The following is a 16,900-nucleotide window of genomic DNA, read 5'->3' as shown; positions in this document are numbered from 1 at the left end:
AGCTCTGTATATTGTAAGTGTTATGGATGTTCTTAGAGTCTGTATGGAACTAGAAGGTTTTCATTCACATTCAGCAAGCAGAGATCTAAAACTTCACTACACCCCCTACCCCCAGTGAACAGATGCCCATTATGCAGTACATAGCTACACCATGCAAGCGTCAGCTCTGCTACATCATCAGCTAGTATGGAATTAATATGGGGGTGATGCTAAATCAGTGAAAATAAGTCCTGTGATTACTGTGCAATAGTGGCAGCAGTGGGCAGGAGAGAACGCTAAGGGGTGTGTATGCAAATGGACCAATCAGGGAAATGCATGATGGGAAATGTAGTTTGCTATCTTGGATATAGATCACTTTAAGGGTACAAACCCACACACCGTATACGCAGCTTATTTACTGCTGCGATACGCAGCAAACACGCAACAAATACGCAGCAGATTAGATCTAAATAACTGGACACAGCATCAAATCTGCTTCAAATCTGCTGCGTTTTTGTTGCGTATCTGCTGTGTATACGGTGTGTGGGTTTGTACCCTAAGGGTACAAACCCACTTGACGTATTTGCTGCGTGAATCAGTCTTAAAAATAAGCAGGCAAAACGCAGGTTGGCTTTATACAATTGTTCTGCGTTAAAATACGCAATTGCGTATTTTTGAAGCTTGTTGTTAGCAAAGCATCAGTTGTTAACAACCTGTGCGAAAAACGCATGTAGCTTCACGCTTAAAAAATACACAATTGTGTATTTTAACGCAGAAGAATTGTATAAAGCCAACCTGCGTTTTTTGCCTGCTTATTTTTAAGACTGATTCACGCAGCAAATACGTCAAGTGGGTTTGGTTTGTACCCTTAGGGTGCCTTCACACCTACCGGATCTGCAGCGGATCTCACTTCTGCGGATTAGCAGCGAGATCAGCTGCAGGTCCAGTATCAATTCACCCCTATGATAGCACATACTCGCAGCGGGATTGACATCCCGCTGTGAATAAGTGCTTTAACCCCCCCGCTGTCCGCAGCCCCGCCGCATCCCCCATCCCCGGCCGCATCAGCCCATCCTCCCATCCCCGGCTGCATCCTGCATCCCGCATCCCCCCATCCCCAGCCGCATCCCCCCCCATCCTCCCATCCCCAGCTGCATCCCGCATCCCCAGCCGCATCCCCGGTCGCATCCTGCAGCCCGCCCCTGAGAGCATACAGTACCTGCTCGGCGACGCGGCTGCAGTGAGGCTGCCGGCTCCGGTCCTGCTCAGATCAGCTGAGTGGGACCAGAGCCGGGAGCCTCACTGCAGCCGCGCCGCCGAGCAGGTATTGTATGCTCTCGGCGGCGGGCTGCAGGATGCGGCCAAGGATGGGGGGATGTGGGATGCGGCCGCGGATGGGGGGATGCGGCGGGTTGCAGGATGCGGCCGGGGATGGGCTGATGCGGCGGCGGGACTGCGGACATCGGGGGGTTAAAGCACATATTCACAGCGGGATGTCAATCCCGCTGCGAGTATGTGCTATCATAGGGGTGAATGGTACCGGATCCGCTGCGGTCCTCACTACGAATTCGCAGAAGTGAGACCCACTGCGGATCCGGTAGGTGTGAAGGCACCCTTAGAAAAACTTGTTACTCAGGAATGGCAGCAGCTAGAAAGGCAGGAAACGGCTCAAAATACTCAGGGGGACTTGGTGAGTAAGACCAGCTAGCATTTTATTTTTTTGCTCTTAGGTGGATAACCACTTTTAAGAGCATTAAAACATTTAATTAAGGTGATTGGGTGAAGTGCTTTTATATTTACAAACCAATAAAAAGTACAGTATATATATAAAACCAGTAACACTCAAAAAAAAAAAAAGGCTACATCTTAGCCCCCAGGGGTTGGGGCCGTTGATCCTCCAGCATATGGGCCTTAAAGGGTATTCCACCCCTAATCTTTTTTTACACTATGTGAAAGCTCACTCATAGCTTCACATATTGTTCAAAACAACTAATTGTGCCATTTTAGGGCTTTTATTGCAGACTCACCCCCTCTGGATACAAAGAAATGAGCTATACAGAGTCCTCTCTGTCTTGTTCCTTCCTCCTGGACCCCACCTTTCAATATGTGGATCACATGTCCTCTGTCCCTTCAATGAGCTGGGTTAGCGATTATAACCCGCACACTGGTGGGCCTGCCTGCTACCTGTGTGATGAAACCCCCCTCCCCTCTGTGACGCGGCTCCATTACAATCAATGGAGCCGTGTCATAGAGGGGAGGGGTTTTCTCACACTGGGGGCGGGCAGGCCTGCCTCCAGTGTTTCAGGCTGGGCCGATGACCAGAAATAGACTGGCGCAGCGAGCGGGGACTGGCCCGCGGTTCTAAAAAAGGACTGCGGAACTAGCGCTGGTCTATTCATATGAAGAACTTAAAGGGGTATTCCAGGATATTTTGACATTTACTCTACAGATTAGTCTTGTAATATAATCAATTTGTCTCATTAGTTTCTATTACGAATTTTGTCTCTTTCTCGCAATTTTTACATGAGTCACGTGGTCCTGTGACGTCACCGAACCGGAAGAGTGTTGACTTGCCGACTCAGCCGGCCTCTAGTTAGATATTCACTTAGCAGGCTTCAGAGCCTTACAAACGGCCCTCCCTGAGCACGGGACGTCACATGACGCCCTGTTCCAGAGCTGGCCTGTCAGTGTAATCACCTCAATCCTCCCGGCCCCCCTCCCTGTGTAATGATTGCGGACCCCTCAGCCCCGGCCCCCCTCTCTCTGTAAATCATTGCGGACCCCTCCCGGCCGCGTCCCCCATCCCTGTGTAAACATTACGATATACAGATCACTCACCCCCTGGTGTAAGCCTGTTGCATCGCTGGACCCGATTTCGGTGCCTTTTTCAAGCAGCTATCCTCAGCTGACAGGCGCTCTGTGTGAGGCAGGAGAGATTCCTTTCCTGCTACAATACTGACTGAAATATACGTAGTGTGAACCCAGCCTCAGGCTGGGTTCACACTACAAATATTTCAGTCAGTATTGCGGTCCTCATATTGCAACCAAAACCAGGAGTGGATTAAAAACACAGAAAGGATCTGTTCACACAATGTTGAAATTGAGTGGATGGCCGCCATTTAATGGCAAATATTTGCTGTAATTTTAAAACAACGGCTGTTATATTGAAATAATGGAAGTTATTTACCGTTATATGGCGGCCATCCACTCAATTTCAACATTGTGCGAACAGATCCTTTCTGTGTTTTTAATCCACTCCTGGTTTTGGTTGCAATATGAGGCCCACAATACTAACTGAAATATACATAGTGTGAACCCAGTCTAAGGCTGGGTTCACACTACGTATATTTGAGGCTGTATATTTCAGGCCTCATAGTAACCAAAACCAGGAGTGGATTGAAAACACAGAAAGGCTCTGTTCACACAATGTTGAAACTGAGTGGATGGCCGTCATATAACGGTAAATAACTGCCATTATTTCAATATAACAGCCGTTTTAAAATAACAGCAAATATTTGCCATTAAATGGCGGCCATCCACTCAATTTCAACATTATGTGAACAGATCCTTTCTGTGTTTTCAATCCACTCCTGGTTTTGGTAGCTATGAGGATCTGACTTGAGGACCAAATACAGCCTCAAATATACGTAGTGTGAACATAGCCTAAGGGTGCATTAACAGCTACAGGATCTGCAGCAGATTTGATGCTGTGTTCAGTTATTTAAATGAAATCTGTTGCGGATCCGCAGCAGAAAATCAGCTACGGATCTGGTAAGTGTGAACGTACCCTAAGGGTGCTTTTACACGTACAGGATCTGCAACAGATTTGATGGCCCAGATTTAATTTGCTTTGAATCTGCAACATCAAATCTGCTACATATCCTGTATGTGTGAACAGACCCTAAAGGGAAACTGACAGCACGGATATGCATAGATCAGGAGTATTGCTTTCGTACCTCTAGCACTGCGCTATGATCTGGTGTCTTTGTAAAAGTCAGCCCATGTTTGGCTATAAATCATGAAGAAAATGAAGAAAGTGGCACTCCCATAAAATTCAGGCTTTATTTCTAAAATTCAATATTAAAGTGTCCGCAAGAGGAGTAAGGTTCCTGGCCTATGGTTGTTTCACGCATTGTTGCGCTTTCTCAGAGCCTTCAGAAGGCATTTGAGCTGCTGATAAAGCGGACATCTACAGATTGAGGGTGAGCAGACCTCTTCCACAGTTTTATTACTTTACTAGGCATAAAGGCGCTCAAAGGTTGCTTTAGTAGATGTTATTTTAAATATATATTTTTGCCATAGATCTCACTGGAACATGAAATTCTTCTGCACCCAAGATATTTTGGGCCTAACCTCCTCAATACAGTGAAGCAAAAACTTTTCACCGAGGTAGAAGGAACATGTACTGGCAAGTAAGTATCACTGATAATAGAAAGTGTTACAGCAGGGGTTATATACTTTTACCAGTTTCCACTGTCTCAAGTATACTTATCTGTCATCCATACAACCATACATTTACATTACTGTATTTTTCTTTACATTACTGTATTTTTCTATGCAAGCCAAGAATGTATATCAATCAATCTGCTAATCTCATTGTGCATAACTATTCACCTCCCTAAAGTCAGTACTTTGTAGAGCCAATTCTTCAAGGCAAAACTGCTCAAGTTCCTTTCTTCCGCAGATGAACAGCAATCATCAAGTGTGACCGCAGACTCTCAGTTTGATTAAAGGGAACAGATTAGTAAAAAAACAAATATAAAGCTAATAATAAATGTTCTGATACAAAAGGATTGGTCAGCCACATCATCCCTCTTGTTTAGAACAAGTACAATATATACATGCTCCATTTACATGCAGCGATCTTTGCCATTAGTAGCCGCAAACGAGCATAGCGCTTGTTTGCAGTGCCTCTGCACGTCTTATTGTGTGGCTGGGCCGCAAAAACAATCACTGCTTTTTCATGCGGATATTTAAATATATTGCTATTAGCCACCCATCTCCTGTTTAGGGTCCATTTATACAGAAAGATTATCTGACAGATTATCTGCCAAAGATATGAAGCCAAAGTCAGAAACAGACTATAAACAGGGAACAGGTCATAAAGGAAAGACTGAGATTTTTTCCTGGCTTTGCTTTCAAATCTTTCGCAGATAATCTTTCTGTGTAAATGGACCCTTATGCTGGGTTTACACGAAAGGATAATTGGCCTGATCGTACGATTAACGATGTCGGAGTAGCAATTTTTCTTTCATAACGATCAGCGTTTAGACGGTACGATATATTGTACGGAAAAATCGTTTTGCGATCGCGCGCCCGCAGCCCGGCCGCCCCGGTCGCCACCCCCGCCGGCGCTGCTCCGATCGCCCGACCACGGCAGCACTGATTGGCTGAAGAGGGGAGCCGGGAATTTCAAACGGCTCCTCTTCAGCCAATCAGTGCTGAAGAGGAGCACTATTTGGCTGAAGAGGAGCCGTTTGAAATTCCTGGCTCATCTCTTCAGCCAATCAATGCACTGAAGAGGGGAGTCGGGGATTTCGAAGACCAGGTAGCAGGTAACGTATGCTCGTGGCCGGGGGGCGATCGGAGTGGCGGAGGTGGCGATCGGGGTGACGATCGACCCGGCGCAGGGGGCTGCGGATGAGCGGGGGGCCTGGGCTGCGGGTGGCCGGAATTTTGCGCAACGACTGTTTACACGGAACGATCGGCGAATTTTTTACGAACGACGATTTAAGAACAAGATAAAAGATCAAAATGAACGATTTCTCGCTCGTCGTTCAATCATTCGCTGCGTTTACACGTACGATTATCGTTCGAATTTGATAATCGTTCCGTGTAAACCCAGCATTACACAGGGATGATTGGCTCATTTGTCTACCTTGGGAAGAAGTCTGGTGTGATGCTGGTTTTGCTGCTCAACTGCTGATAACAATGTACTGTTGAAGAAAACAGATGTGTCCAAGTGTAACCATGTAAGGAGAGGATACATGGATAAAGGCAAGGGATATGAGCAACAAGAGAAAATTGCTAATGCAATGGCCTATAATCATTGTGCCTGAAACCAATAGAGTCTGGTTTTGCTCATAGCAACCACACTATCACAGCACGGCTTTCATATCTCAATGAGCTTTGGTAAAATGAAAGCTGAGCTGTGATTTGGTTTCTTTTGGATAATACCAGACAGTTATGCTTTCAGAAAGCTTGATAAATTGGCTGTATATACTGGTTTTAGATAAAAGGAAATGTGCTTGCCCATTTCTTGTCCTTTTTCTTCACATTCCATTTATTTATTTTTTTTGTTCCTTTTTTCTCAGGTACGGTTTTGTGATTGCAGTTACCACCATTGACAACATTGGTGCTGGTGTTATCCAGCCTGGCAGAGGCTTTGTGCTGTATCCTGTCAAATATAAGGCTATTGTTTTTCGACCTTTTAAAGGAGAAGTGGTAGATGCTGTTGTGACCCAAGTTAATAAGGTGAGTTGGCCATGCTGTACCAGTTTGGGTGTTCTCCTGTTCTCTGCTTAACGTACAATACACAACTTTAATTATGTTTTAATACATACAAGCTGTACAGATCACTGCCTATTCATGGATTAGCTAAAATTGTGAGTGTGTGAATAAGCACGTTAAAAATCAATGCATTTTGAAATACAGATTTTGTAGATGCGTCAATGAGGCCTAACAGTATCGATATCGGTTCCAATGCAGCCTCCCATATAAGATACTTTGTATCTTTACTGTGTCTCATTGAAAGATACCCATAATGGTTTTTCTTCTTTTCAGGTTGGATTGTTCACAGAAATTGGACCGATGTCCTGTTTTATCTCTAGACATGTACGTATGTTAGTGGGTGGTTTCAGTTTAAAACAGTATTCCCATCTCAACTAACCTAAATAAACTCGAGAGCTCATCAAGTTTTTAAATAATTTTGCAGATACATTGATTTAGCAAACTTGCCTCCTCCTGTTATGCCCACATTGTTGGCAGCTCATTGTCTGGGTTGCTGAGCACTGTGCTCAGCAACCCAGGCGCTTAATCAAATTGGATTAATTCACCCAGTGACTGCTGTACGATTAAAATTTTTGCCCAAATTGCAAACTTGATTTTGTCCTTGCCATCTGGACAAAATGGTGAAGTTACATTCGCTTTAAGTGTTCCACATGTATAGAACAGCGCTGGTGCAGGGAAGCCGATGCCACGGCCCGATTCCCGTGTGCAGCACCATTCTATTCTCAGGCACCGGCCCAGGCTTAAGCACTGGAAGTGGGCCAGTCTGCCCTCAGTCGGAGTAAACCCCACCCCTCTATGAATCTATTGATTCTAATGGAGCCGCATCATAGAGGGATGGAGGTTTTCTCCCACTGGGGATGGGCCAGCCCACCTCCAGTTCTTCAGCCCAGGCCGGTGCCCGGGAATAAAAAATAAATAAAATAATACATGTGCACATGTGCAGAACTCGATGGTACATTCGCTCTAAGCTCTATTCACTTCAATAGAACTGAGTTATAAAGCCCCACCCAAACTGGAGACGAGTGGTGCTGTGTCTGGAAGAAAGTGGCCATGTTTTTGTAGAGCTGGATAACCTTAATTATATGTACACTTGCTTGTAACATTTTTATGATATTTAAGAGAAAAAGGCTATACAATGCCCACTAACGTCAACCAAAAAAAAAAGTATGATGTGCGGATAAAATTCAGACTTAATACTCTGTAGACAATTGAGGTTTTCTTTTCTTATAATCTTTTCAAAGTTGCCTTATCAGCCATGTCTCAATCAATTTTCTGTTTCAGTCAATTCCATCTGAAATGGAGTTTGATCCAAATTCTAACCCACCATGTTACAAGACTGTAGATGAGGTAAGACACCTGATGATAGACACTTATACAGGCAGTTTTATTTCCGATAAGTATTTACTTTATCTACATTGTGTGTGTGTGTGTGTGTGTGTGTGTGTATTAAGCTTTTAATGACTGCTGATACACCTTTTTACAGGTCCTTTTTCTCAATCAACAAGACAGCACCACCAGAAAGAGGGACTTTTCTCTTAGGCACAGGAAACCTGGAGAATAAAATGGTAGTCCCTTCTCTCCAGCTTTAGTGTTTTCCTGTCCCTGTGGAAAGCATGGAGCAGGACCTAGTAGGTCCTGAATATTGTTTGTGGCAACCCAGGGAGACTAAGGCCTCCAGCATATTTTACAGGCAATGTCAGTCACATGGGTGGGGGGTTGTATTAGTAGTGCCATAAGAAGTAGCGCAGTTCAGTTCACCACCATACTAGCAGAAAATTGTTGGTCTCTCTCGGGCCTGTAACTGTGCGGGATTCCATTCTGGCTTACCTGCGGGTAGCATGCTTCAGACATCCTGCTTTTTCGTTGGGGTTCCTGTGTGTAGCGGCATAGCTGCTCTGTGCAGAAATCTCAGGACAGCATGCCAGATATGACGTCATGCATCTGTGAACTCTTAAGTGAGTTGATCCTGGCGTATTTTGGAATTGGCACATCCTGAAGCCGGGTTGATGAGTGGCCAGCGTTCGCCCTCAGGGTGTCAGCTTCTCAGCTTGAATTAATTGTGGTTGGAGGAAGCAAAGAGTTCCTGGCTGACCTTCCACCTCCAGGGTATCTACTGGTTTTCTTCCCCTTGGGTTGTGAGAGATGCTTTTAAATTCTCTGTTTTCTATATTAAAGGGTATTTATTCCTGTCTTGTTGAGCCTGAGACCCCCTAGAAAGCCATTAAGAAAAGTAAGCATAAGGAGTGTAGGCTTTGCAAGGGACATTGAAGGCCTGACTGGCTTACTTTTGAAGCTTGTGTGACCAAAATGGTAGCGGCAGAAATACCGTCTTTTTCCTAGATCCTCTAATCTGTTTTAGACTTGAAGAAGAGATACAGAGCTTACTCCGAGCAGTGACTGCTTTCAAGTGGTGTGCCACTAGGGTCTGTTCTGAGTCTTGTTCCTTGGCACTTAAAGAACAAGTGCCATGAAAAACTTTTTCCCAGTAATTGAAGCACATTACAAAGTTATATAACTCTGTAATGTGCTTCAATCACCTATCTGCCTCCCTTCCTTGTCTTTCCCCCCTCCACCCCCCACCAGGAAGTGTCCTAACTCACACAGACCTGATTACTGTCGTCACCGTCACCAAGCTCTTCTCTATCAGCTCCTGTTACACTAGCCTCCCCCCCCCCCCCTCCCCTGCCTTGTCAGGTGACAGGCTTGCTCAGCTCCCATTGGCTGAACAACTGCAAGCCATCACTTGGACTGGGGAGGGGGGGCTGGTGTAACAGGACCTAGAGCAGCCCTCTTGCTGATGACTCACAAGAAGGAGCTGCCTGGTGACAGTGACGACAGTAATCAGGTCTGTGTGAGTTAGGGCACTTCCTGGTGGGGGGTGGAGGGGGGAAAAGACAGGGAAGGGAGGCAGATAGGTGATTGAAGCATATTACAGAGTTATATAACTTTGTAATGTGCTTCAATTACTGGGAAAAAGTTTTTCATGGCACTTGTCCTTTAATAATATCTGACAATAAAATGCTAATAAAATGTCTTTCATTGTGTAACCCGTGTTTTCCCAATATTTAATTATATATGCCTACATGAGGTAGTTCATTTCCCTCTCTCCTGCAGGCCATCCTCTGGCAGTAGATGCTGTAGCACAGAAATTTACTTGGAGCATGACATACACTTTTCCTTTCTTTGCTCTGATACCAGGGTGATTAGAAAGATCAGGCAAGACAGGGCTACTGTAGACCCAGTAGTGCGCTTTTGGTCTTGGTAGGTCTTGATGACCCTTGATCATTACCGGATCAAGGAGATCATTATCTTAGGGCCCATATTTACATCCTCAGGCCAGGAAATTGCATCTGACTGTCTTGCTCTTTGAAGGATGAGTTGTAACTTACTTTAGATTTTATTTTTTTTAGGGGGTTGGCCTGAGTTTGATTTTTGACAAGCCTAACTTTGGCCAGAGTGCAGATTTTCTACAGCTTGGATTATAGAAGGGCTTAAAGTGTCACTGTCATTACAATTTAATCATCTTATAATCTAAATCAACAGTAGATGTGAAATAAAGCAAGTTTGCAATTTTACATTTTTTTTTTTTAGTTATCATAGAAAACACGGCACCAGGGGCGTTGCTAGGCTCTTAAAACATCCGGGGCACGGGCCCCCTGAGTTGACTTCTGCAGTGACGTTACACACACATAATATATATATATATATATATATATATATATATATATATATATATATATATATATATATATATATATATAATATGTGTGTGTGTAACTTTTTTTTTTAGACAGATGATCACATAGGCTAGTATTTGAAATTGTGACTCACAGTTGACGTCTTCTCTGATCAGATTCGCTTTTCTCTTTCTTTTCCATTCAGCCCAAGCCATAACCCCCTTCTCTACAGAATCTGCCAGGAAAAACATTTTAGGCTCCTTGCTCCAGCACACACAGTAATTAGGTCTCCTCTGTGCCCTACTATCCCCATTTGAGCCCCCCATACACACACTACTATCCCCATTTGAGCCCCCCATACACACACTACTATCCCCATTTGAGCCCCCCATACACACACTACTATCCCCATCTGAACCCCCCATACACACACACTACTACCCCCATCTGAGCCCCCCATACACACACACTACTACCCCATCTGAGCCCCCCCATACACACTACTATCCCCATCTGAACCCCCCATACACACACACACTACTACCCCCATCTGAGCCCCCCATACACACACACACTACTACCCCCATCTGAGCCCCCCCATACACACACACTACTACCCCATCTGAGCCCCCCCATACACACACACTACTACCCCCATCTGAGCCCCCCATACACACACACTACTACCCCCATCTGAGCCCCCCATACACACACACTACTACCCCCATCTGAGCCCCCCATACACACACACTACTACCCCCATCTGAGCCCCCCATACACACACACTACTACCCCCATCTGAGCCCCCCATACACACACACTACTACCCCCATCTGAGCCCCCCATACACACACACTACTACCCCCATCTGAGCCCCCCATACACACACACTACTACCCCCATCTGAGCCCCCCCATACACATACACTACTACCCCCATCTGAGCCCCCCCATACACACACACTACTACCCCATCTGAGCCCCCCATACACACACACTACTACCCCCATCTGAGCCCCCCATACACACACACTACTACCCCCATCTGAGCCCCCCATACACACACACTACTACCCCCATCTGAGCCCCCCATACACACACACTACTACCCCCATCTGAGCCCCCCATACACACACACTACTACCCCCATCTGAGCCCCCCATACACACACACTACTACCCCCATCTGAGCCCCCCATACACACACACTACTACCCCCATCTGAGCCCCCCATACACACACACTACTACCCCCATCTGAGCCCCCCATACACACAAACTGAGTACTACCTGGTCACACACTGCCAGCCCCCATCCCTCCGCCCCAAACACACACAGTAACCCCCCCGGGGGCTACAATACTCATCCCTGTGCTGCAGCTTGAGGTGGAGGAGAGCGGCAGGGGAGAAGCTTGGCGGCGCTACAGCCGGCTGTGACGTCCCTGGAGAGCAGGAGAGAGGTGGGCCGGAGCGTGCAGCGTCCACTGCGCCCAATGAGGAGAGGGGTGACGTCACGAGGCATCTGGAAGTGGTGCCGGCCGATCCCGCTCCCGCGGCCCGCCAGCGCTGAAGTAACAGCAGCCTGAGGCCTCTGATAGTGATCTATCACAGACCCGGCTGCTGTTACTTCAGCGCTGGCTGGATCAAAAAGACTTTCAGGGCCAGGCTGAAATCATTCGGGGCTGGGGCCCCGAATGATTAAGCCTAGGGACGCCACTGCACGGCACCCTCTGTTTTCTGACTCTTTGAGAGAAAAAAAAAAAAGTCAGAAAACAGGAAGTCCTGTGTTTTCCTGACCATCTAGGAAGCTCCCAGAGAAGGCAGTCCTGTGGCTGATGGACGTATTGAGCTGTGACACTCTGTACTGGCAGGAATTCCTGTGTTTAGTCTGTTTTTGTTTTTTTCTTCTTTCAATCAGCAAAAGTCTAAACATCTGCCTTCAGGAAACATTTAGTTAAAGAAAACCTGTCATCACTTTCATGTAGCCTGAACCATGAGCCATTGGAGCATTTTTTTTTTCTGCCTTACATGCCTGCCTTGACTTACACATCTCTCCCTATATCCAAACAGGTAATGTCAATCAAAGAAGTCTAGTGGGGCAGGGAAAAGCTGTCTATGACCGCCCAGTGACTTGTTTTTCAGGCAGCATGAAAGGATGACTAGTGTGTAGTCTTGTTTATGGCAAGATTCTGTGGCTGGCTGGCTTATGGCTGGCTGTGTTGTATGTCTCTAGAGAGTTTATGCTTGTTTAAAATTCCCATATCAAAGAAAAATTGCATATTCAAAATTCAATGAATTGCGAATCAAAAGATGCAGAAAATATGCATATGACTGACCAATCCCAGACATAATGTCAAACCAGATGTGTGATCAGCCCTGATGTGCATTTTACCATCAGGCTGTCTCCAGAGTTTTACAATGGTGGTATGTCTAGTCTTTCCGCAATTAGACTTATGCCACAGCTTTTTTATTTATTTTTCTTTTCCTTTTTGTAGGATGTAGTTATTCAGCAGGATGATGAAATTCGCCTTAAAATTGTTGGAACCAGAGTGGATAAGAATGACATAGTAAGTGTGATTTGGACACATTTTGGTCTCTGACAAATAGCAACCAATCACAGCTCAGATTTTTATTTATTTTTTTCATAATGGACTTTGGTTGCTGTCTGTCTAATTTTGTCTCCAATAGATTGAAAAATCCAAGCCACTGTGTTTCAAACTGCAACCTAAAAACTGTTTGCAAAGCTTCTGAAAAATCTCCAGTCCCATCCTTCTGTATAAAAAATAAAGGAGTTGTCCAGTCTTAGAAAAACATGGTTGCTTTTTTCCAAAAACAGCACCTGTCCTGTCCTTAGTTTTGGTGTTGATTTGCAGATCAGTTTACCGTATTTTCTGGCATATAACGACTTTTTAACCTCGAAACTTCATCTTAGAAGCAGGGCTGTGGAGTCGGTAAGCCGCAGCTCCGACTCTTACTCCGACTCCTGAATTTTATTAGGACCGACTCAAACTCATATGCCAGAAAATATGGTAAACTGATCTGCAAATCAACACCAAAACTAAGGACAGGACAGGTGCTGTTTTTGGAAAAAAGCAACCATGTTTTTCTAAGTCTGGACAACTCCTTTATTTTTTATACAGAAGGATGGGACTGGAGATTTGAAACTTCATCTTAGAAGCAGGGCTGTGGAGTCGGTAAGCCGCAGCTCCGACTCCAACTCTGACTCCGACTCCTGAATTTTATTAGAACCAACTCCGACTTCTGCTCCTTCATAAATGGCAAGTCATATACCAAGGGAGTTATTTATCACACTGGCTTAGCAGCTTCTCCCTAATGTCCTACATGATCCTGGGGCGACTTCTGAGGGAATAAGGAAACATATAAAGCAGCTTCTCCTGTGTGTGCAGTGGATGCAGCCAGTCTCCAGCCTCCATGTCCTGAACTACTCACAATTAGACTAGATGGAGCAGGTGGTCTTTTCTGCTGACAGTCTTCAATTCACCATACTTACAGCGTAACTGTCATTTCAGGGTCATTTTTCTGAAAACATTAAATATCAACAGTACAAGCGATTTTAAGAAACTCTGTAATAGGTTTTATGTACTAAAAGAGTTTCCTTCTGTACTGAAAAAGCAATCTCCCAGCCTCCCCCCTCACTTCATAAGCAGCAGGATTTCTGTCTCCATTATGTGGCTATGGAGAGGGGAGGGGCTGTTAGGAGTGACTGAGCACGGAGGATTTCTGCAAAGCACAACACCCTGCAATCTTCTCTCAGTAAGTTCATAGAGAAGCACTGACCTTTCTGAAACCTGAATCCAGCGTTTTAGGTGCCCAGAGAGTCTACAAACAGCTGACCTTCATGTCACCTCTTCCTGCTCCCTCATCTCCCTCAGCCCCTCCCCCTTCATAGGCTTACAATGGAGAGAGCAGAGCCCGTCTTCACTGGCTTCTCTGTAATGAAGACGTGTTTGCCTGATAATGCACAGATAAGAAGTCAGGGGGGAGGCTGGGAGATTGCTTCTTGAGTACAGAAGGAGGCTTTTTTGGCTGATGAAACCTATTACAGAGTTTCTTAAAATGGCTTATACTACTGATTCCTGCAATAAAAAAAAAATATGACAGTTACGCTTTAAAGAAACACTGCTAACGATGCCAGATACCTGTAATATAGAGGTCACACATAGTGATATACAGGGGGTCACACAGTGATATAGAGAGGGGTTACACATAGCGATATAGAAGGTCACTGTGGGGGCACGCAATAGCGCACACACACACACACACAGCCTGCTGCAGCTATAGCACACACACACACAGCCTGCTGCAGCTATAGCACACACACACACAGCCTGCTGCAGCTATAGCACACACACACACAGCCTGCTGCAGCCATAGCACACATACATACAGCCTGCTGCAGCCATAGCACACACACAGTCTACTGCAGCCATGGCGCACACACACAGTCTACTGCAGCCATAGCGCGTGCACACACACAGACACACACACACACACACACACCTGCAGCCATTGAACACTGAAGAAAAACACACAATCTTCTTCCAGAGAGAAAACACCACACTGAGGACAGAGGTTACAGCTACACTACTTATGTCTTCTCCTCCTCCTCTATATTACACAGGATATCTTCATATTACACTGCTGCTCATATACAGTCATCCAGCATCCAGGAAGAGAACAGCACAGATCTCCCCACACACAATGGACTCTTCCAGCTCAGAAACAAACTGCCAAATAATGACCGACAACTTTTCCATGACCATCCTTATGTAATAGGGCCAGTGTCCTATTAGAATGTTGCTTATAATATATATGAGCAAAACTTGTAAAATTCATATCAAAATTCAATTCTACATTTTTTTTTTTTTAAAGCTGGAGTCGGTACATTTTTTTTTTTCCGACCCCAGCCAAAACTAGCTCCCACTCCACTATTCCGATTCCACAGCCTTGCTTAGGGTCGTCTTATACGCCGGGTATGGTCGCCCCATACAGTGGGGGAGCTAAAAAAATGGCCGCATCCCCACAGTATGGGGCAACCACTATAAAAAAAAAAAAAAGTTAACTCACCTGAGGCCCGTTCCCGGCCTCCACGCACCTCCTGGCCCGTTCCTGGTGCAGGCAGTGTGACGTACACTGGATGCACCGGAGATCCCCGAAGCTCTCTCGAGCAGCCTAGAGTCTTGTCGAAGAAGCTCTGAGACGCTTGGAGAGCTTTGGAAGAATGACAGAGGCTTCGGATACTTCCAGAGCCTCTGTCATTCTTCCGAAGCTCTCCTGGCAGCAGAGTTTCTCCGACGAGACGCTCGGTAGAGCTTTAGGGATCCCCGGCGCAGTCAGTGTACGTCACACTGCCTGCACCGGGAACGTGTCCCAGGTGAGTTAACTGTTTGTTGTGTTTTTTTTTTAATTTAGCTGCAGTTAACCCCTGCCTGACCGCATGGCTAATATCTGCAGTTCAGAGAGCGCACATCATGAGCCCTCTCTGAACCTCCCTAACGGCGGCATGACTAGTATACTCGTCATGTCGTCAAGGGGTTAAAGTAAATAGAGCTAAATTGCAATACCAAACACAACCTGAGGGCACGGGTGGTGCAGATTTTGGAAGAAGGTAGATGTGCTTATTTTAATCCTGGATAACCCTGTGATATTGGCTCATGTGCTTCCTGTGACTGTGATGCACAAAGGAAAGATAATTGCTCACTATATGCTTAGAGCACCAGTGTATGAATTGGCCTTTCAGTCGGCAATGAAGCGTTGACACTTACTTTTCTGACTCTCTCTCTCTGTTCTTTACAGTTTGCTATTGGCTCTTTAATGGATGATTATCTAGGTAAGTGCTTTATTTCACTATAAACTCGAGAGTTGAATCCTGTTGTAATTGCACATCTTGCTGCTTGATGTAATACTTGTGCCAATATGTCTACTCCTTCAAGAAGATGCTTTCGTACAACCAATCCACTTTAAAGTAACTATGCACGTGGAATTTTTTTTAAGGTTTCTGTGGTCTGTCTCCATCCACTATGGCATCTAGATCCAAATAGGATAAATGTTTGTAGTAATCGAACCCCTTTGAGAATCTGCTGCCAGGTTTATACTGCCTATATAAGCAGTTTTTATAGTAGTGTTTCACATGGCGAAAAGTTTCCATAAAATCACAGTTTACTAGGTGTAGAGCTCGAGTACTTTTAGTGAGGAGTCTTGAGCAGTGGACTGCCCCTGCCCACTCAATGCAGACAGATTTCATAGTTGGGACTTAGACACACGTCCTCAATATATGGTCTGTGCACAAACAGTATACTGCGCAACAGACCTTTTGGCTCCCGGCATCAGAATTCATTATGATGCCAGGGGCTCCAAAACTGTTTGCGCTATTGTACTGACACACTGTACTAATTAAACTGAGCCATTTCTAAAACTACCACATACTGACTCAACCCTGTAATTGGGGTTTCTGTCACTAATTTAATCAACTTTCGCATAGGGAAGCATAACCATGATTCTAGCCCTGTTAGGAAAAATATGACATGTTTAACCTTCTTGCCTTTTTTTTTTTTTTTTTTGTCTCCTGCAGGTCTGGTCAGCTGATGTGCATCTGATTTTTTTTTTCTGCTCTTGGTCCATGTTGTTTTGCATTTTTTGTGTCGTTTTTGTGTATTTCAGAGATTTTAACTCTGTTTGTGACAGAATCTAATTTTATTAAAGAAACTGGGTAAAATT

At 45.2% G+C, this 16,900-nt stretch overlaps 1 protein-coding gene across 1 annotated transcript in view; it reads left to right on the top strand.

Moving 5' to 3' along the window:
• Positions 1-16,900, top strand: part of POLR2G (RNA polymerase II subunit G) — a 19,679-nt gene extending 2,779 nt beyond the window's left edge. The window contains exons 2-8 of the mRNA XM_069965424.1: positions 4,282-4,391; positions 6,294-6,453; positions 6,763-6,813; positions 7,771-7,836; positions 12,658-12,729; positions 15,980-16,013; positions 16,755-16,900. Coding sequence (XP_069821525.1) covers positions 4,282-4,391; positions 6,294-6,453; positions 6,763-6,813; positions 7,771-7,836; positions 12,658-12,729; positions 15,980-16,013; positions 16,755-16,768 — 507 coding nt within the window. The 3' untranslated portion in view covers positions 16,769-16,900. The remainder of the gene's footprint in view (positions 1-4,281; positions 4,392-6,293; positions 6,454-6,762; positions 6,814-7,770; positions 7,837-12,657; positions 12,730-15,979; positions 16,014-16,754) is intronic.

Source organism: Dendropsophus ebraccatus, chromosome 4, assembly GCF_027789765.1.
Source record: "Dendropsophus ebraccatus isolate aDenEbr1 chromosome 4, aDenEbr1.pat, whole genome shotgun sequence".
Classification (NCBI taxonomy): Eukaryota; Metazoa; Chordata; class Amphibia; order Anura; family Hylidae; genus Dendropsophus; species Dendropsophus ebraccatus.
Note: the sequence above shows the minus strand (reverse complement) of the source record. Positions and strands in the feature narration are given on the sequence as shown.